The sequence below is a fragment of the Podarcis vaucheri genome, assembly GCF_965113315.1.
Source record: "Podarcis vaucheri genome assembly, chromosome: 6".
Lineage (NCBI taxonomy): Eukaryota > Metazoa > Chordata > Lepidosauria > Squamata > Lacertidae > Podarcis > Podarcis vaucheri.
Window position 1 is genome coordinate 45707335 of NC_138764.1, and position 22664 is coordinate 45729998.

General features: G+C 39.9%; 1 protein-coding gene across 7 annotated transcripts in view; it reads right to left on the minus strand.

Moving 5' to 3' along the window:
• PATJ (PATJ crumbs cell polarity complex component) overlaps window positions 1-22664 on the minus strand; it is a 165917-nt gene that overhangs the window by 11816 nt on the left and 131437 nt on the right. For all 7 annotated transcript variants that reach the window (XM_082228721.1, XM_082228720.1, XM_082228718.1 and 4 more), the window contains 10 exons: window positions 21740-21854; window positions 20599-20729; window positions 15188-15271; window positions 8834-9027; window positions 7460-7607; window positions 7173-7259; window positions 5650-5767; window positions 4536-4576; window positions 3737-3859; window positions 1365-1469 (listed from right to left, as the gene is read on the minus strand). In XM_082228721.1, the coding sequence (XP_082084847.1) occupies window positions 1365-1469; window positions 3737-3859; window positions 4536-4576; window positions 5650-5767; window positions 7173-7259; window positions 7460-7607; window positions 8834-9027; window positions 15188-15271; window positions 20599-20729; window positions 21740-21854 (1146 nt within the window). The remainder of the gene's footprint in view (window positions 1-1364; window positions 1470-3736; window positions 3860-4535; window positions 4577-5649; window positions 5768-7172; window positions 7260-7459; window positions 7608-8833; window positions 9028-15187; window positions 15272-20598; window positions 20730-21739; window positions 21855-22664) is intronic.

The window sequence follows — 22664 nt, forward strand, 5'->3', positions numbered from 1 at the left end:
CTTGCTTAGAACCTGTTACTATTATTAGAACACAGGCAGGCCTTACCTTATCAGATTAACTTCAACAAAATCTACATAAAGCAGATATGGATATGCTCCCCCAAAGTCACTTCCATTTTTCTTTTCCAACTAACATTCTACATTCCATGGCTACTGAGCATGTAAAGCCCTCTTTGGGCTCTTTTCTTAAATGGAGTTTTGCCCCTTACATTTTTTAAAAAAAATATTCTGTAAAGTTCTGCAAACATTTGGGTTTCCCTGAGAATCCTGATATATCTCCTTCTCCAGTGGACCCCATTTTGGCTACAATCATGGCAGCATTCACTATATGGAGTGAGTCTAACATAACCTCAGATAGCAGCTTTAATTTTGTCAGTTTACCATTTATTGCACTAGCAAAGGCATTTACAGATAAGACAAGAACTAGAACAGGGGCAGATTAGGGATGTTTTTAAATCCCATTTATATTCCTCCTGGAATTTGTGGTTTTGCATTCCTCTTTCTTGTGGAGTGGCACCAGTGAATTAGAAATTTGACTTTCTTCTGTTTTGCTATGCATTCATAACATTTATGGTTCCGCCCCAATATGGGTTATTGCTGAGAATGAACGCTTGTGTGAATTGCTTAAATCTGGGAGTGGGTGGTGGTGTGGTATTTAAAAGCGTTTAACTCCCTACCCCATTATTTCCTTCCTTAGGGCAATGTGTACGACCCGACCCCTTCAACCCCTTTATCACGGCAACACTGTGAAATAAGTTTGGTTTTATTAAGAGCATGCCCATTTATTTATTTTTAGATGGGCTGTAAGCATGTTCATTAGCTCTGCTAAGAAAATAAATGCTTTCCCATACAAACACGAAGGGAGTGCATCTTACTAGATAACACACCTTTTCCCTTCCTCCTGCCAAATTAAGATGATAGATCAATTGTACTATCCAAGTACTGCCACTTGGTTGATAACCAGCCATATATAGCAGTTCAAAATAAGCAATGCTATTTCTTGTGCCCCCTCCTGCTTTGAAGAACAAATAAGGTTAACATGATGGGCAGCTCCATCAAACCTATGTAGGAGGGAATTTGGTTTTGTTTAAAAAGTGACAGAAACTGAAAGCCTAGATGATTTTTCATGTACAGGAAGAAGTCGTTCCCTCTCCCCCTCAGTTTTATAAGATCATGTTCGCAGTGTGAATGGACAAGAATAAAGCACTCTTGAATGAAATAATTTCTTGCTTTCATCTTGCATAATTCAAATCAGCAAGAGCCTTGCCGTGCTGTGATGCCTTGCGCCACTGATGCTCAGCCTTTTCTTTAAAAACACCATTTATCTATCCTTGTGCAGCCGCATGTTCAATTTATCATCATACCTGCAGGATAATGCTCCCGAAAGCATTCTTCAGTAGATTAACTGCATCAGCGTGAGACAGCCCATCCAAAGGCTGCCCATTAATACTGACAATCCGATCGCCAACCTAAAAGGAAAAAAAAAAAGTACAATAGCTACAGAAAAATTGCTGGCATTAAGGAAAATTGGAAGAAAGCTCAACGTTTCTTGCAAGTTCTGACTCTGCATACTCATGCTTCCCGGTTATAGAAAGACAATAGAGATCTGCTATGTTTTGATCATTGAGTACTTTTCATAGGGAGGATAAAACACTCCTCCTGGAAGTAGTAGAACACAAAGAAAGAGCTCCTACTTCACTGATAAATTTTGGAAGCAGAGAATTACACCAAAACACATCCTAAGTAGCAAAAGCCTATAGCAGTCCAAGCACATGCATGCGGCGCACAAAAGCACATTCTTTCAATATGCAGCGTCATGGGAGAAATCACATGATCTCTGGTAGATAGTATATCTGTGACCACAGATGTCAATGGGGTACATAGGAACCAATACTTACTACTGAAGATATAGGGTTTAGTATTAATTTTCTGCAACAGCCTGTTTAATTTTCCATTTGTCTCAAATAAAGCGTGACATAAATGGCATGACAGTTATCACTGGCCTCATCACCTCCACACAGAGTTCTAGCATTCACCTAAAGAAGCAGGTCGACCCAAACAGTCTTACAGCAGATCCAGATGAAGTTCAGTCTTGAGGCCAGTTCACACAGTGAAAAGGCAGCTTGTGTCCCCACACAATCTTCTTCCTATACACAAATTCATCCCTGACATGTGGTACAGAGTAGAGTACTACTGCTATCATGGAAATCGCTGTAGGGTACATATGTGTACCAGTGGTGCACACAATATGGCTCCCCATGTTCCCAGGATAAGTTGCTGTTGTTTTCTGAGTGGGAAGAATTCCAGAGCTGTATAGTAAACAGTTGAAATGCCTCTCTGCAAGCTCTTTTTTCTTTTAGCGAGAGTGCATGAACAGTTCAGGAAAGAAGGCACTTATATCTTATCTTGCTGTTTTTAGGCAACCATAATCTTTGTGGTACTTATACTTGCATCTTTACATCACTACAGTTAAGTATATTGATACAAAAGCTACAAAGATATTCTACCTTCAAAAATAAAAATAAAATGGTACTATTAACCAAATAGTAGGCACTAAATCTCGGAGCCATTTCAGGCAATCAAAACATGCTTCGGATTTCCACAGGAGACATTTCTTTTTTTTAAAAAAAGAGGTTATTTCTATGCATAGCTTTACTGAATACCCTAAACATTTAGGGCCAAGTAAGACATTCAGGATCTTTGCCACCCAGTGTATTCTGTGGGGTCCCTGGGGACTTGGGCTGTTTGCCATGACTTGGGATGTTTGCCAAAACAGCTGCTGCGACTTGGAAAGAGTTCCTATGATTGCAGAAGCTGAAAAATACATGGTGGCAATGACAGAAATAATTGCTCTGAACCTATGGCTGTACCCGTGGATGTCCCGGGTCACAATTTAAGTTCTCTACACACACGTTTCATCAGGAAAGTCAAATAACATAGTGTTGAGCACATTTTAAGTGTCTGAAGTGGCTTCTCAATCACCAAATACTTGGTTAAATAGCAATCGTATTTCTTAGAGTTAGGCAGAGAGGAAGGTACATAGAAGACAGACAATGGCCCAGTTTGCAGATCATCTTAAACCAGAGTTTAAAACTAGCTATAATTTAATGTGAGTGAAACAAACTGCCAAATCACAAGCAGTAAGCCAAGAACAATATTTATGTTTTGTTTGGAGGAAACATGAGCCCTGGTCCATGTGACATGACAAGCCAGGCTTTGGCTTTGCTGTGCCTGCAGTACAGGATCAGGGGTGCAACACTATGGGAAATTCTGAGCAGTGTGCACCAGCAAACTGCTTGTTCACATGACATCACAGTTTGCTTTGAACTATGGTTTAATGTGAAGCACAAGCCAGGCCAGTGGATCTAGCACAAGACAATCCATATGGGTTTTAAGGAAATTCATAGAGACAATTTGTGTTCTTTCAGCTTCCTTGCTTTGTTGAAATGGCAGACTGCATGACATGACTCTCACCCTTGGTTCCACAAACCAAGGTCCATTTAAAAGGCAATTTTCTATTATTACTGATATGCAATCACTCACAGTAGTTGACACAGGTGGTTTTGCTAATCAAAAGAAAGAAGCACATTTCACAATTAGAAATAGAATGGAAATGCCTGTCAGAGTATATCCAACAATATATAACCCTTGCAGTTTTCTTGGGGAGGGGGAGCATAAAATCAGCAACAAGAAAATAAAGACAATATATATGGATAATTTTATCTTTTTCACTTACTTTTAGTTTGTGTGTACGTGCTGCTACTCCACTGGCTTGAATCATGGCGATGAAAATTGGAATGTCTCCCAATGGGCTTCCTTTGCCCCCAGCTATACTGATACCAAGAGCATCATTTGGACCCTTAACAGAGAGGTTGGCAACATAACTATTTGTGTTGACATCATTCAAGACATTTAACACATGGGCCTTAGTAATTAATAAAACCAAGCATGACAGTGATGCGAAATTTCTAGCAATTTCCTGTGCATCATTCAATATTGATTTAGCAACAACTAAGTACAGGAGATAATCCTTATGTGTGTATGGAAAGCCTGTTCAATTGGAGAAATAAAACACAACCTAAAGGCAGCCACTGGTTCTTTTATATGAGACTCCTATTGATCCACAGAACCCTTAATTTGGTAGCAACTCATGCACATAAACTGCAGCAAGATGATGGCACATACATCACATACAAAGGCCACAACAAATAAAACTATACAATCTGACTACTACACCACTAGTAGGTATTAATATAATTTTACTAAGGATGGGTCAGCAAAATGGCCAAACTCAGTTTTGGTCCCATGTTCACATACAGCCCAAAGTGAGTTCATCACCTCTCATTAAAAAAAATAAAAATCTGCAAATAAAAACTGAACATTTATTTTTTTTAGAAACAAATGTAGAAATGTTTTGGGTTGTTTTTTTTAAAGAAACAAACGCGGCTAACTTTTACACACAGAAAGAACCGTATGTAGCTCCTTTCACTTAAAATAAGAACTAAATGCTTTGAAAAGTAAGAAAAGACACTCACTCTTGTTATTTCCACAGTCCTCGGGCTCATATCTGTCCCAACTAATAAAGAAATGAACAATTAGTTTCTGTAATTAAGAGATAATGCCATCAGGAGATTATAGTCCCTGGTTGCCGTTTCAAAATTATCACTGATGAAAAGCTTGTTTATGCCAGAGCAAGAAATACATTATGCAACTGGAAAAGGACTTAGTGCCTGCCATTCACCGAGCATGGAAGTGGGGAACCCATTATCCACTGAAGTGTGTTCAAGTGTATACCCCCAATAGACACAAGGTGACTGTTGCATATCTTTGCCCAGAGATGGTGATACAATATGGGTGTCCTTTGCCTAACTTTTGCTTTATTAGGTTTGTTGCAAATGACATAAATACTAGGGGTGTGCAACTGCAAGCCTTGGAACCTAATTCAGTGCTTTGGAAAACAGCAAGCCCTGATCTGAAGTGCTTCGTAGGCTGACCAATGTAGTTTGGGGTCTGTTTGAATTTGCTCTCCGCCCTGATCACTATTGGGAGATTAAAAATGAGCTATAGGTTTTCTTGACGATGGGTGAAATGTGCAAGCGTAGTAGCTCTTGCTGAGTGCATAAAGTCTGCTACCTTATATTTTGGCGAGTGCACATCCCAAATAAATACCTTTCAATGCTTAACTACATACACTAAAACGTTCATAACTAGAATTAATTGCAGATATATTGGGGGGGGACCATATAGCTGAAAAATTAAAGTCTGTTTGGGCTTTTCCTTCAGTATTTAGAAATGAGTTGGAAATGCCAGTTGCCAATTACAAATTAAGTAGTTTATTGGGCCCTGAACCTTAGTAGGTAACAGCCAACTTTAGATGTTGCACAAAGTGGACTCAAAAAAGGAAAAACGGGACCTGGGCCACTTCAAATACAATGTGAGAAACTGTAATTAGCACATTAGAAACTCCTAATCATCTGCTCCATATTTCACAGGACTATTTCATATTTAGGAGTTATTGCTAAGAATTGCTTCCTTGCTACATACAGAAGTAAATACCTAACTAGGTTTTATAAATGAACAGAATAAGATGGCAGTGAACATTCAGCATAATTCACAGGGTTGTATTGGCTTGCAGGTTCTGTCCCATACCAGAGTTTCTGTGAGAGGAATCAGCAGACGACCTCTTAGTGCTGACAAAATTCTGTAAAGTGGAGATAACCGGAGCAAATGTAGGGTGAAAGTGGCTATGAACACTGTGTTGGCTTATCTGAAATGCAAAGGCAAAACCGGTAAGGATGAAGGAAGGAACCAAGTTGTATTTTGTACCTGCAGAGGCTTCCAGTCCTCTGGAAGGCCATCCCCCACACAATGTATTACAGAAATCCAAAATGGAAGTTATCAGAGCTTTTCTTGTCCAGTATCCATCCATGGCCTCACTAAAGAATGAATAAATAATATCTGCAACCTGCTCCCCTCACTACAACATTGGATGAGAACTTCCAGAAGCACTGACAGACTGTGCTACTAACAGACAGCTGCTGACACTAATGTTAAACAGATAAGTCACATGATCACATGGAAGCACTTGTTTTTCTTTTACATATGGATGCCCAACATCTGTGTTTAAAAAAGGTTCAAAGAGACTGGATGGTAGTCAGACAACACAATTCTGCTTGGCTTCTTAACTCCAGGAAAGCTTTGAGAGGTTAGAACTCCTATGTGTTCTAATACAGCAAGAGTGTTTCACCAAAATATTTCATTCGCCAACCAAATCTGGTGCCCAGCTGCCAAGTTTTAGCTGTGCAGTCTTGTGTGTGAAAAAATTGAAAACCTCCTCTAGCTAAACAGATTTTTAGGCCACAGAGTGCTAATGAAATTTCTGCAGAATCTGGATTAGTGCTCCTCAGGGTGCATGGAGAATTCATTAGCAGTAGCTGTCAGCTCTCTAGAGTTCTCTTCAAACTAGCAGGGAATAAGGCAAAGGAATAATACACATGTTGACTGGGAAGGTTGCAGTGCAGCAGTTCAGGTGAAACAAAATGAGAGCTTGGCACCTGGGTGTCTGCGACAGAAGGGCACACAGACTGGAAAATGACAGCAAGCGGAAACAGGAACTGGTGATAAATGACTTAGTTAACAATCTCCATGCTTTCCTGTGAAAATCCTAGCGATTGCTGGCCAGCTCTCTTAAGTCAGAATACAATACAGCCTTTTCTTTATTATTGGCACATGTTATTTGCATAATGTTGATACATGACTTTTTTCAACTGTTTCCCACATATTTTATTGCTGAAAAGCTTGCTAGACACATTGGTGGCTCCAAGTGGACCGAAGGGCAAGATAAAAGTGAAAACAAAATCTATTGTTCTCAGCCTGTCGGTGCAATTATTGATTTCATTTTTAAAAAGTACAAGTGCACAGTAAAATTGCCCATGTATTATGAAATGGAATGCCAAGCCATTTTCTGTCTCTTAGGGTGGCTGTATTGTCCAATGGTTAATACACAGACATCTGGGTCACCCAAAATATTGAAACAACAAGCTTGACTCTCTGGGTTACGACTATAGCTGGGTTGTAAGACCAATTTCCAGAATTACAAGGTCAAATCTTCACATCCTGAGTTTTATATCATCAGCTTCCCATTTCTTATTAATGCACCATCTGCCACTAACCTGACTGTTTTGAGATGTCTTCCGTGATGACGGCCAAGATCCAGCTTTCAGTCGTCCAATCTCTAGCTGTACAAGCCCTTGGGCACACTTTGGATATGCAAAGAAACATACAGAATTTACACCCTGGTGGCTTTTTAATTTCCCCCCTAGATATATTACCCCCAGCCCCATGCAAACAATCATACTTTTGCCTAAACCACAACCACATGGTAATGTAAAAAAAATAAATCGGTTTCCAGAAGCCTTGCAAACATGATTTAGTGCTCAAGAATACACTATGCACTTACCTTAAGAATTGTAGCAACCACCTCTTGTGAAGCATGCCTTACATCCTCTCCATTGACAGACAAGATCTGATCCCCTTGAATTAGCCTCCCATCAAGGTCAGCGGCTCCTCCTTTTACGACGTCAGAGATAAATACTCCACTTCCATTTCTAACAGTTGAAAAGAAACACAGGCATTGCTGCACCACTAAAAATATTTTCTAAAAACAATTTGCACATTGTATGTTCTCTGTTGCTCTGCATTTTAGTCTAGATATCTAATGATACCCCCCCCTTTCTAGACTTTTTATCTGTTCTTATTTGATTTTTATGGTTGTACTACTGCTTAATGTGCTATGTATTCTGGTAATTTTCTGTTGTGGATTTTATTATTATTAACCAATAGGATATAACTGTAACAAGCAAATAAATAATTGTTAAAAGGTACATACAATTCTTAGGAATATAGGCATTTAGATATTGCTAACCAGGACAAGCTCCTGCCAACCTAGCAGTTCGAAAGCACGTCAAAGTGCAAGTAGATAAATAGGTACCGCTCTGGCGGGAAGGTAAACGGCATTTCCGTGCACTGCTCTGGTTTGCCAGAAGTGGCTTAGTCCTGCTGGCCACATGACCCGGAAGCTGTACGCCGGCTCCCTCGGCCAATAAAGCAAGATGAGTGCCGCCACCCCAGAGTCGGTCACGATTGGACCTAATGGTCAGGGGTCCCTTTACCTTTACCCAGGACAAGCAACACAATGCAAATCCTGTCTTGAGTTTTAAGGAGCAGCTACTTGAATCACAGAAGAATTATAGAGTTGGAAGGGACCATAAGCATCACCTAGGCCAACCCACTGTTGCTCAGTGTGGGGCTCGAACCCACAGCTCTGAGATTAAGAGTCTCATGTTGTCTACCGACTAAACTATTCCTCTTAATGCTTGTTCATCAGACCACACACTCATCTTAAAATGAAAACACTGGTTTTCTCATGTGGCTAAATCATTCTTGCTATCAGTGTACTCTCAACATTATTACTTCCATATTTTAGATAGGGTGTTGAGAGAGTTAACAGCTTGCCTAAGGTTGCCTCGTGAGTCAGAAGCTGAGGTGACATTCTGACTGGCAGCTGTCATTACACTACAGTAGCTCTCAGGTACTACGTTTGTCCTCCTAAATGTAAAAGGAAAATCAGATTCAGGTATAATGCATCTAATTGCATGTTTCACCTTTCTACTTGTAGAAAAGCTAAAGGTGTAACAACCATTACAAATATTGCACCTGTTCTGAAAGAGCACATAATCTTTGCAGCTTATTCTGTGGAGGGATCTTCAGTTTAAGAGAAGACAAGGCTCTGTAATGTTCTGCACACAGAGCTATGATTAAGTGTAACCCTTACCGTTTCCCAACAATGCTTAGCCCTAAGCCTCTGCCCATTTTTCTTTGTAAGTCTACATGGAAAATTTCCAAATTTTCTTCATCTTTATAATGAGCTTCATCTCTATACACAACCAGTTGTACTTTCTGAGGCGTCTGTCTCAAGGCTGTTATAGCATCTTCATGGCTGGCATTCCTCAAGTCTATGCCATTAACCTAGAATAAAACAGAAGCATATTATATTCTTTGCTTATTGGATTTTAATTAGTCTAGCAAAGTAATACTTCAGAACAAATCACAATTTCTATCGTTAAAGAAGTCATATGAATAAAGGAAGCAACACTTTAGCAGCATTTCATGATCAAAATCATGTAGCCAGGAGGTCTGAAAGAGTCCCACTGCAAAATCCCAGAACTAGTCTAGTCATTCTTGTTCACTGATTAATACAATTCATTGTATTATTTCATTTTAGGTTGCAATTATAGAAAAATAAGGTTAGAAGAGGCGAGATGTCCTCTAGCATACTATTGTCACATGCCACCCTGATCTCCAAATGCTGCAAGGCACCAGGGTATGTGTTTCCTTTTGGACAATGAGGCACAGCAGAATCTGTGGTTATTTACACATATACACAACCTGTGCTTAGATGGAGAGTGCAGAGCATTCATATCCCGATAGGGTCCTGTTCCTTCCACTGTTGCACCCTCAGATCCCAAACATTGTGTCTGACCCTCTTTGCAGTATAAAACAAGACAGCCCGCCTTGAGCTCTGGCCCCCACCCAGCGTGCAAAACTCACATTTCTCCCGTTAAGCTTACATCATCCAAACTGAAATCCTACACCCTTTAAACCCTCACTGTCTCTTCCCACTAACACACAGCTGGAGGAGGGGCTCCACCCCTCCTGGTCTGGCATAGTCTTCACCCGCCTAACAGCTTTCTGGATGGGTCAATAGCTCAGCCCTTAATATCTTGGTTCCTCTTATAACCCACACTCAGCTGGCTATCCCAGGCTGGCCTGGCACATTAGCATAAGATGAATCCAGCGGAGTTTGGCACGGTTTAATAAAACCTTGGTTAATTCCAACTTTTAATAAATCCAGGAATTATGGGGAGAATCTAGCAGCCAGGAGTTTAGGGGATCCTTGCCCCTTCCCCCAGTTTATAACAGTACAGTGGTGCCTTGCAAGACGAAATTAATCCGTTCCGCGAGTCTCTTCGTCTTGCGGTTTTTTCGTCTTGCGAAGCACAGCTATTAGCGGCTTAGCAGCTATTAGCGGCTTAGCGGCTTAGCAGCTATTAGCGGCTTAGCGGCTTAGCAGCTATTAACGGCTTAGCGGCTTTAAGAAAAAGGAAACAAACTCGCAAGAACTCGCAAGACGTTTCATCCTGCGAAGCAAGCCCATAGGGAAATTCGTCTTGCGGAACGTCTCAAAAAATGGAAAACTCTTTCGTCTTGCGCGTTTTTCGTCTTGCGAGGCATTCGTCTTGCGAGGTACCACTGTACTCTGTAATGTGGTCAGTTACCTTTATGTTTACCTTATCTGAAGCATAACCATTTTTAAAAATGTTTGGTCATGAACATACATAGCATCCATTTTTAGTTTCTGATGAAGTAAGAATTTTTAAGCATACATTAGGGAGAACTATCATCCATGGATCCCCTTACGAGTTCTATGGGAAACTTTCCTAGCATTTTATAGTACAAATTCAGCATGTCTGAAGTCTATTCAGCAGACTCCTTTTTGAAATATAGAGTAATTATCATCATCAATCACCCACCCTCCATCCTAAGATCCCAGGGTGGGTAATAAATTTAAGCAACAGTGATTTACCTGCTTTTAAAAAAAATGGTCACAGGGATGGAAGATGGTTTTGATTGGTCCACTTTTCACAGTGGACCAGCCCATTCAAACATTCCCAAACTTGGTCACTGATCAGAACACAACTTCCAGTTAGATTGTGAACTTCTCTAGATTTTGTGATGTGGTTTCAGTATGCAAAGAATGTCCACAAAAAAAGGATATTTCATGGGGAGAATGTATTGGAAAAAGTGTATTTTACATAGAAAGTGAGGACGCGGGTGGCGCTGTGGGTTAAACCACAGAGCCTAGGACTTGCCGATCAGAAGGTCAGCGGTTCAAATCCCGTTGCTCGGTCCCTGCTCCTGCCAACCTAGCAGTTCGAAAGCACGTCAAAGTGCAAGTAGATAAATAGGTACTGCTCCGGCAGGAAGGTAAACAGCGTTTCCGTGCGCTGCTCTGGTTCGCCAGAAGCGGCTTAGTCATGCTGGCCACATGACCTGGAAGCTGTACGCCGGTTCCCTTGGCCAATAAAGCAAGATGAGCGCCACAACCCCAGAGTCAGTCACGACTGGATCTAATGGTCAGGGGTCCCCTTTACCCTTACATAGAAAGTGCATATAAAATGGATACAATTTAAATGCACACTTTATGTGTATTCTTTTAAAAAATCCACACAACTGGACAGAATGGACCTATGATTCTGTGTCAGCAAAACTGAAACTGGACAGAAATAGACTGGTCTATTTAACCCTAGCTGATGCCTTAGAAATTCCACATACCATTCTGAGACCACCTTGAAAATGGAAATTTCCCATTATTCTTTACACTAGCCACCAAAACAGAGGGATGTAGACTTAATATCTGTTTACAATGTGGAGAGCTAAGAGTCTTCTTTTTTGTAAACATGTTAGAACTCATATACCAGTAGCTGTTTAGCCATTATTTGCAACCAGTGTTCTTTTTCTGTTTAGGCAATTCAATAATTTGAATCATAAGAGAATAATTTTTCTAGATTCCAATAGATGGCACACCAGACCACCACTGCAACTTCAAATTGCTCTTAAAACTAATGCTACAGTTAAAACATTTCAGTTTAATGAACAGAGTCAGGTTCACTATTTTATTTTTAAACATTTTCTTTAGTTTTTACCTGGACCAATTTTCTGTTTGATTTACCCTGGACACCAAAGTGATCTCTAGTAACATGCATCAAAGCCCCCAGGAGCCTGATTCCCGGAATTTCACTCTGGTCTGGTAGCTATGTTCTTCTCTTAAACTCAAAGGCCATGTAGTTAGGATAGATGGGATTATGCAGTAAACTTTAACTAGTGGAGTTTTGGTAGAGCACTGCTGCCCTCAGCAATGGTTAAATTGTAGATAACTTTAATCTTGCATATTGTAAGCTTCACATTGTATGTAATAGTATTTTCCTTTCTCAATAATTCATTCATGTATAATGTGCCCTTGATACTATTAAGCTTATACTTTTTATAAACCAAAATGCATTCACCGGTTTTCTGATGATGCATTTAAAATAAATCTTTCCAAACAGATTTTGGCCTATCGGTCACCACCCTCTTGCCTACCAGGCAAAATTAAGAACCTTATTTTTATAAGGCACATGGATGTTGGCTTCCTTTAGATGAATAGCACTTGATTTCACCTTGAAATGTGGCCAGTTATTATCCAGGTGTCTCATCCCCTGTTTTCATCCCAGGACCGCAATGCCACTGATTACATGATTTCTCTTGGAAACAGTGGAGAATAGTCAACAGAAAACCAATAACCGATTTTATTGTTGAACCTCTTCCGTACAAAAATAACTTTAGCCTTCAGCATAAAATGAGCCACAAAGCCTGCTCAGGCTGCGCTGATCTTGCTCTCTGCAGTATAGAGAGATGGAGGGCCAGTGTTCGCTGAAGACTTTAGTATGTGTGAACTGCAGCAATTAGACATACACCTGACAACCTGCAAAATCTCAGTGCAAACATGCACTGTGAAAAGAAATATGCACGTGCACCTTGTGAATTCAGAGAAAAATAAAAAGACATGCTACCTATAAGTACTGTAACCAGAAAGTATGGGGTGAGGCATGGGTGTGTCTGTACATCATGGATGTGTGCGTGTTCATGTGCATACAGACATCCATGCTCATATGCCTGGCTTTGACAAGGCAAATCAATAAAACCTAAATGAATGTAGTGCTGTACACTAAATTCTTAGATGAGTTCTAATGGCCACAAACTGTACCAAGCACCAGGGCATGCAATGGCCGCATACCTGAGACTCCAGGGGAGTGGCAGTTTGTGGTCTGATACGGCCCAGTCTTGGGGCCAAATTTTGCACAATGTGGCCATTGGGGGACACCAGAGCCTCTCCGCAGGGCCACATCGCTTGGTGCACCCATTTAAATGGGCCAATCATAGTGAGCTAAAGGGTGTGCTTGCGGCAGCCGTTCTGGCTTCACTCAGGTTTGCCTATTCATTATACAGTGGTACCTCTGTTTTCAAGCGTTTTCGAACGTCAAAAACCCAAAAGTAATTGCTTCCATTTTTGAATGTGCCCTGGAAGTCAAACAGTTTTTCTTTTTTCTCCATTTACTTTGCCAACCGCCCTTTGCGCCGCAGTTGTCGAATGTTTCGGAAGTCGAATGGTTTTCCGGAATGGAATACGTTCGACAGTCAAGGTACCACTGTAAGTTACAGGCCTCCCTGCTCAGATCATTGCAGGATTTCGCATCCATCTGCCTTGTTTCTGATTAGTCCACCCAAAGTTGAGCGAGCAGGTTGGGGGTGGGGTGGACCTTGCTATGGAATAATCAATCGCTGAATTTGGGAGCAGGGAATCATTTTGTTCCTGCAGACAATTGGCCAGGCTGTGGGATTTTGCCTCCCTCAGAGCAATCATCATAACTTTGGGCAGATGAGTCATTGGGTTGGATCACTAGCTTATTGTATATCCTACCAAAGCAAACTGGGAAAACGTGCTTCTGCCCAGGAGTCCACATGGCCACTGATGGACCATGGCACCCTTCCAGGTGACGGCCCTAATGGGTTCACTCTAATTTGATGTATGGCATAGGGTGACTCTCAATCTAGGTGGGGTTTTTTAATCAACCAGTAGGAGAGTTGGTTGATACCCATTGCCTTCGTCAAAGCCTACTTACAGCTGTAATCAATAAAAGTTGTGGCCAGTTTCAATTCAATACTGATGTCCTGTGTCTTATTTCTACCCTTGGCTGGCCCTGCGCCATGCCACATGCACACGCTTTTTGCACCTGGGTTTACAAACATGTTTCCTGTATGGTCCATTAACAATCTATTGGTTGATATGTCCATTCTGCTATAAATGACACATTACTGTGATACACAGCTGTTATTTAAGAATAGCAGCCAAAACAAGAAACATTCAGTGAAAGAGCTGTTAAGAGTAATTCCCAAGCAGCCCTCAATGTTTTTCTAACCTCCTTACATGGAAGCCCTAATAGGTGGACTGGGAATTTCTCTTGACTTGACAGTGAGGTACTTCTATCCACTCTGCAACCATCATGAATGGACTTCTTTTCTAAGCTACAATCAAACGCCAGCTTTTTTCTTAACCCTTCCTTACCTGACATCTTAATGCAAGACACATGAAAAATCAGTAATGTTCATAAAGTGGCTTGTAAAAAACACACGCTCTCAGTTGCTATGAAGATTAGTTACAGAAGATAAAAACAGCTTCTGTTAATTTCAGTTAATAGATACAAGATTTTAAATACAGTTTTAAATACAGTGGTACCTCGAGTTACATATGCTTCAGGTTACATACGCTTCAGGTTACAGACTCCGCTAACCCAGAAATAGTGCTTCAGGTTAAGAACTTTGCTTCAGGATGAGAACAGAAATCAGGCTCCGGCGGCGCGGCAGCAGCAGGAGGCCCCATTAGCTAAAGTGGTGCTTCAGGTTAAGAACAGTTTCAGGTTAAGTACGGACCTCCGGAACGAATTAAGTACATAACCTGAGGTACCACTGTACTTAAATTAAAATGGGCTGGTTAAATAAAGTTTGGGATTTGTTATCAGTGGCTAAACTGACAGCTCATCAAAAAGAAAGATGGTAAATAGAAATAATTTTGTGACATATGGTGACACGTGATATAACATTTGTCATCTCATGACACTAATGCCTACTGTCTAAATTTTTAAATCGAACATGAGAATGCTGTTGCATATCTGATGAAAAGCAAAAAGTTGTTTGGCAATGAAATTTATGTTTACAATATGTTCATAATTTGCATTCATATGTTTTAGCCTGTATTTTATATATTTGCAATGTGATAAATATACATATGTATTTTTTAAAATACAAAATGTTAAAGAAATCTGATCAATAGATGCGTATGGATCTCAACATTTTAAGTAGATGCAGAAGTAGATCAAATCCACATTATCTATTATTATTTAGATTAGAAGTTGATTTAGAAGTTGATTATTTCAGCCATGTTTCTTGTACAATGCATGGTTTTCCCTCTTAAAATATTGGTTTTGTATGGAACATAGAAATATTTGCAGAGTTAAATAATGAATCTTACCTCAAGGATTTGATCACCAGCCCAAAGTCGGCCATCTCTAGCCGCTGCTCCTTCTTCATAAACTTCATGTATTACGATAGCATCCTAACGGAACACATAATCTCAGTATCAATGCTTATATATTAAAAGTAAGTTCCGAGACCACAGTCCAGAATGCAGAACTGACATGAAAATACTGTGACCTTTCCTATCATCGTCATTTTCATGTACCCCACCCATCTGACTGGGTTGCCCCAGCCACATATATTACGCTGATGATCTCTTAACCATTGTGGCAAAATACCGAGCGTGTTGCAAGATCACTATAACCACATAGTGGGCAACTTTAACCAGCTTCATACCATGCTTTCATGTATTTGTTAAGGTGGAAACCTGGTCAGTAAGTTTTAATCAGGGTTGAAAATATTGTTGAAAGAGGATGGAATTCACTTTGAATGGAACATGCAGTTCTGTAGCCTCAAGGTGTACTGTGATTAGCAGCACTGGATGCCAATTTGTTTCTGGGTCTAATTTGCAGTGCTGGTTTTGACATTATTTCAGACCTTAGGATTGTCATCTGAGGCTCTTTGTGCAAAGGAGATCCAGTGGGTGACAATGAAATAACATTTCTCCCCTAAAGTAGTTCCTTGTCTATGGAATGCTCTCCCCAGAGAGGCCCGCCTGACACCAACATTATCAGCATTTCAGCATTAGACCAATATGTTTTGGGTGGTATTTAGCTGCCCAGAGTGGCTGGGGAAACTTAGCCAGATGGGCGGGGTATAAATAAATTATTATTATTATTATTATTATTATTATTATTATTATTATTATTATTATTATTTCTGAACATTTTGGCAGCACCAATGACTGGACATTTTTACTCTATGTATTTTTAACATGCTTGTGTATTTTTATTACAGCATTATATCTGCCACAGCCACTAAGGTAAAAGGGGGTTTCTTCCTCTTTTCAGTGCAAGAATCCAGATTTTGGCTAACATTAGCCATAATTTGGCTATTTATTCTGTGTAATACTTCCACCATATTATACACAGCTAGGCATGAGTGAAATCTGAACTCCAAGTCAACTTGCATTTTCAGTCCTGCATGCTTAACTTTTATAATTTAATATAAACTTATAATATATAATTTAAAACCATGGTGTTATGAGTAATGGCTGTTTTAAGGCCTTCACAGGGGTGTTCAGCCTTGTACAGCATGGCTGCAAGTTAAATCCACCACAATAAATGAATTTGAAAAATTTATTAACTTTATTACCAAGGCTGGAAAATATAGGCAGCAGCAGATGTTGCTTTAGGGAATGTTTCAGTGATATACACTTATTGTCAGCAGTAGACACCCCTCCCCCCAAAAGGAGGGGGCAACACTTCAAACAGCACATTTTTTATCATTTCACCAGCAATGCCATTTGTTTTGAAATGGAATGCCACATACTCCCACGGAATATTCCCAAGCTATCAGTTTTAACAACCAGCCATACAAAATTGAGAAGGATGTACATACTCTGGAGGATAAGCTAAGAATTCAAAAACTGTATTTAAAAACCGGAGAGCTGTGCAGATAGCAACAGAAGGTTAAATTTGGCAGGAAGAAAAATATGGGAAGAAATGCTGGGACAAGTATAAAATAGGAATAAATGTCTAGGCAGCCACATTTCTGACGTTGGTTTAGGGGTTATAATGAGCAAAGAACTGAGCATCAATCAAAAGCATGCTGTGTCATGACAAGGTCAACATCGTTCTAGCTTGCATCAACAAGAGCACTGCTTCTAAGACTAGGGAGTGCTTATGAGGTCATAAATTGAGAGTGCTGTCTGTGTCCCATCCTTGGTACAACAGGTAGAAAAAAGATTCTTGACAACCAGAATGCTCATGTCACAAAGCTCTATTTCTCCATAACATTGGAATCAGGAAAGGGTCTGAAAGCTCTGGATTGGTATCTGAATGCATGAGGGCTGATAAACTATCCTTGAAGAAGGAAGCTCTTTGGGTGGTTCCCACATTTGGGAACTATACAAGGTACCTGTTCTGGGTGGGGCTGCACTCCCTCTGAAGGAGCAGGTGTGCTGCTTGGGGGTACTCCTAGTTACATCGTTGTTACCAGAGGTCCAAATGTCCTCAGTGACTAGGAGCGACTTTTACCAGCTTTGCCTCGTTCACCAGCTAAAGCCATTCCTGGACAGAGATACCCTGCCCACTTTGGTCCATGCAGTGATAACCTCAATACTGGATTACTGTAATGCATTCTATGTGGGGCTGCCCATGGGTCTGATTGGGAAGTTGCACAGGCTGCTAATCTACTACTGAGACAGGCTCATGGTCCTTGCATTGATTTACATAATTTACATCACCTGAACCATTATATCCTAGTTTGATTGTGGAGATAATCTGCAGGAGCACTATTGGTCACTCCCCGAGCTGGAAAGGCTAATTTGACAAGAAGACTCAAAGCCTTTATAACTAGGATATAATGGCTCTCCCAATGGAAACTGGCTCTACCGGTGGAAAGCTTTACCAAGAAAGATTAAGCAGGTACAGTAGTTTCTGTTCCAACTTTTAAAGGCCAGCTGACAACTTCTGTATTCTGCTGCTGCTATTATTATTATTATTATTATTATTATTATTATTATTATTATTATTATTATTTTATTTGCTGCCCATCTGACTGGGTTGCCCCAGCCACTGCTAGTCCTACGCAGGCAATTAAGAATAAATCTTTCCACAATAGTTAATTGATGTCTGTTTTAACCTCTTTATATGGTTTTTACTGTATGGGTTTATGTATTTTTGTTACCTGCTTTGATCTTTTCAACGAAATAGTGATTTATAAATATGTTTTAGCAAGTTTTTACTGAGTCTTAAGCACATAAGCATGTGATAGGAACAGTAAAATCTACACAAAATAATGCTCCAGAGTGGCTTTCAGAGCTAATTCTAATGAAAATGAACATGTTTCATTTATTCAGTAACATGGAATTTGCTTTCTGTATAAAGTTATTCATCACAGGAAGAGCAGTCAGCAGGAGGTCACAGAATGTGCTCAGTTTTAAAAAACATTTAAATGAAATAGCAGTACATCACTCAGGGCAAGGTGACATGAAGTGAGAAAGACATGGAGGAGGAAGAAAATATTAATATCCTTGCCTGAAAGCAAGTATTGTGATAAAGATACGGATGGAGTTGGTTTTTTTTGAAGCTTCGTCCTTTGCAGTCCCGCTAACAGTATTTACAACCACTCTGCTTTAGCAAAAAGTCAAGGTCTCATGTCAAACTTCTGGTTTGTTTCTATGCAATGAGTGATCATGTATTTACAGAACACTGGATTCATTTGTAGTACAAATTACTGCTGAATGAAAAAAATGCTTAAGGCTGCATACAGGAAGAAGGTGTGTGGTCAAATTGCTAATACATTTACCGAAATAAAAAAGCAGTTTAAATTTTATTAAGCATGCTCCCATAACTGTATAATTTTCACAAGAATAGTGAAAAATGCAGCTGGAATGGCCACAAAGCAGGAGACGGATTTCTCTTACAACCAGCTTTTCAGACCCCCCTTGTTATATGAAGGTTGTAAGATCCAGTCCTACAGTTTAATGATACCTGTATGGATTCACTGTTGTACAAACTATACTTTAGTCTTCAACAGGTGAATCAGGACCAAATACCAGGGTGCAGCTTGACCTAAAATGGCTCGTAGCTACAGCATTCCTATCATAGAAATGAATGATTTTTTTAAAAAATTAAGAAGTTGGTGCCCAAATGCTTATTTGGACTGAAGGTTGGCCCCTGATCTCAAAAGGATGAAAATTGCTAAACTGTAGCTTTATGACGTAACAATGGGCAAAAAATATGAACCATATTTTTCCAGTCTTCTGAGACATGCCTGTGGAGAGCAAGGAGGCAGCAGATAGGAAGCTGGTAGAAATTTCATTTCTCCTGTACAAAACATGATTATTTTGTAAAAAGCCCAACGATACCCAAGTAATATCATCCAAAGATAGGAACTCTCAATCTGCATTTTGACAATAAAAGTCAAACTTTCAAAAAGGGATTTTTCAATGAAGAAATCTGTTAATCCATGGGAACAGTTTTCACATATTTCTAATAAGAATCTACGTATGTTTTTACACCTCCAGTGATTTTATGCAATTTTGACACTGATACTGAAGTTCACACTTTCAAAAGCTTATCTTTGGTGAAAAAAGCTATTATATTTAGTCTCCTGCCCCTATCTTTTAACCATATACTTAAGAGAAAATCTAAGCGCACATGTCTGGCACTCGACATTCATCAGAAAAAGGAAGCATCAAATATGCAACAGCAGATCAAGCTAAGTGCATAGTGTGTACAGTTAAGGTTAAGCTATGCTGCGTTAAGGGAATTTATGCACAACTTAGATAGATTTAAGAGGGGATTAGACAAATTCATAGAGGATAAGGCTGTCAAAGGCTAATACTCATGATGGCTATATACTATCTCCAAGTGAATCGCTTGCTAGTGAATCGCAGCAGGAAAGAGTTATTGCCTTCATCTCTTTTTTGGGTGGGCTTTCCATAAGCATGTGGCTGGCCAGTGTAGGAACAGGACGCTAGCCTCTGGGTCTTTGGTCTGCTCCGGCAGCAATCTTCTAATGCTCTTACGAAGAGGATGGCAAGGAAATGAGGTTATGTGATTTGGTATATTGACTGCTGCTTTCTCTCATATACATTTTAATTATAGCTGTTGCTTTCCTAGCCATATTTGCTGATAGGCCCCAATCAAATGGAGCATATTCTTCATTTTCTATAACTTTTCACACTGAAATTTCTGCTAATTTCTGCTAATTTCTGTAATAGAATTCTGTTTTGTTTGCTTCAAACAAACCATTTACTGAAGAGAAGGTCTATTCTTGACTTACTAAAATGCAACTAAAATGCTTGTTTGGAGCAAAAGTAACCAAAATTGAATTAGTTCAGGTGTAACAGCAAGTCAAAGATTTGTGAAGAAGGAGAAGCTAAGTTGGAGTGATCTATGCATTACTCATAATGCATAGAACATTAATGGCTTACTGTATCTACCTAAATTACCATTTTTTATTCACATTGAATTCATTTTTAATTGGTGGGAAATAAGCTAAATATATAAGCAATAAGTAAAATAGCAGCTTCTTGTGTTTTAAAGACATGCACAACAGAGAATGCTTAGACTATAAGAACGTGATCATACATCTACTCATACATATTGGTCATGAAATGCTTTCATTAAATTTGTGGCTATATTAGTATCCACCAGCGTCCTTTGTTAAAGGAACATCCAAGCGTACATGTCAAACATGTATTATGGAATTTCCACATTTCTTTCTTTCATTGTACCAAAAATGGAGTAGCTTTGAGATTCATGAATAGTATTCCAAAACCACCAAACAACTTACAAGTGGTGTATCCTTTCCTCCTACAATACTGAGACCAAGGCCTGATCGCCCCTTGGAGATTTCCAGAGTCATTTCTTGTCCAGGAACTATTGGGCATGTCGCTGGATCCACCAGAGGAAGCGGAAAGCCACCTGCAACAAATGATAAAATGTACCAGTGAACAAAAGCACCATTGCCAAACAAAGAAAGAAGCTGCAGAGGAATAAACTCAGTGTCGAAATTTGGTGTGCACCTGCATCAAATTCTTGTGATTTGAGGTCTGCTGCTTTGAAGAAGAAGAAGAGTTTGGATTTGATATCCCGCCTTTCACTCCCTTTAAGGAGTCTCAAAGCGGCTAACATTCTCCTTTCCCTTCCTCCCCCACAACAAACACTCTGTGAGGTGAGTGGGGCTGAGAGACTTCAGAGAAGTGTGACTGGCCCAAGGTCACCCAGCAGCTGCATGTGGAGGAGCGGAGACGCGAACCCAGTTCCCCAGATTACGAGACTACCACTCTTAACCACTACACCACACTGGCTCTGGATGCAATTTCACAATTCACATGCAAGTTAACGTTTAGGGAAGGTGACACACCATTCTGATAAGCTAGGGCACTCGTTATATCTAGCTGCACACACATGCTCGCTCACACTCAGACATCAGATCCTCTTCTGGATCTTCTGCTACCTGAAGGGCAGTCAAGATCTTGCTTTTCACTGCTGTTGACAAGTTTATTTACTCATAATATTGGTTTATTCATACAAGCAGTGTGACAGAAGTTCACAATTCTCAGCTGTAGCAACCTCTGTTATTTATTAGTACATTATGGAATTTTGGTGATTGCAGAATTAGCATGGCTGAGATTTCTGAGCCCTGATCTCAGCAGCTATACTGCTCATGCATCATTCTTATGAGTGAAGGAGGACAGCAACGCCTGGTCTTTCCATGCAGCAGAGTGAGGTGGTAGATAAAACAGGTTTGTTACATGAAATGTTCTAAGAAAAAATACATTAAATCAATTGCATGTAAAAGTAAACGGCACTGTAGCTGTTAATCTAGACTTTTAAATTAAAAGAAAAGAAAACATTGCATGCTATTATCATGCTAAAAAGCTTGGTATTGAATGAAAGGTATTCTTCAGATAGAAGTAAGAAGTTCATACTTCTGCTGGTGAACTCTGTCTCTGGAGAATAAGAAGGTGCCGGAGCCAAGGATATCTTGTGTAAACTGATAGGGATTACTGCTGAAGACTTTGATTGCTTTAATTGGTTACGAAACTGGAAGGGAAAAGGGGGGGGGGGATAAATCAAAGACATTGAACTGTTAAGCCTCCTAAAACCCAAACAAGAAGTTGAAACTACAGTACAGAGAGATCTTTTATATAGATCAGAAGTGGGGAGCGTAAAATAACATCTAACAACTTTAGAAGTAATAATCTACTTACCTCTGATGCTGCAATTTCAAAAATTTCGGTCAGAGAACATACTGCTGAAACATTATTTACCATAAAGTTTAAGAGCTTTGGTAAAATCTTGAAAGTGTTTTACAACAATTCCATGTTTTCCATTATTATTTCTGGCTGTTTTACAAGGTCATTTAAAAGCTTGCTATTATAAGCTAAATAAAAGTGTACTTTTTCTGAGCTAAAAGAGGTCTGCTACAAGAGCCCACAACTGTACCTACTGTGTGGTAGTAAAAGCAACAAAGAGGGGCCATTTCATTGCTTCTATTGCCATGTCTTTCAACCATTTGCAATGGAGCTTGTCTTAGTCTTGACATTTATATTGGTGATGGAGCCCAGGACACCCCAGAAACCCTCTGTGATTTGCTTGCTGGGCATTTTGAGGAAGAAGTTGTTCACCTCTGTAGTGAGCTAGATGCCGTAACTGATGCAGCTCTGAGTCAGCTGTGCTTTGTGGTATCAGCTTTGGGTTTTGCAGCCTGATGACACTGACCAGATGCTTGGGAGTAAGCGCCCAAGGATGTGCCCTCTTCACCCTTGCCTTTCATGGCTCATTAAAGCTAGATGGAAGGGGCATGAAGGGGCATGAATGGGTGAGCCCAGGGTGTGATAAATGTATTGCATT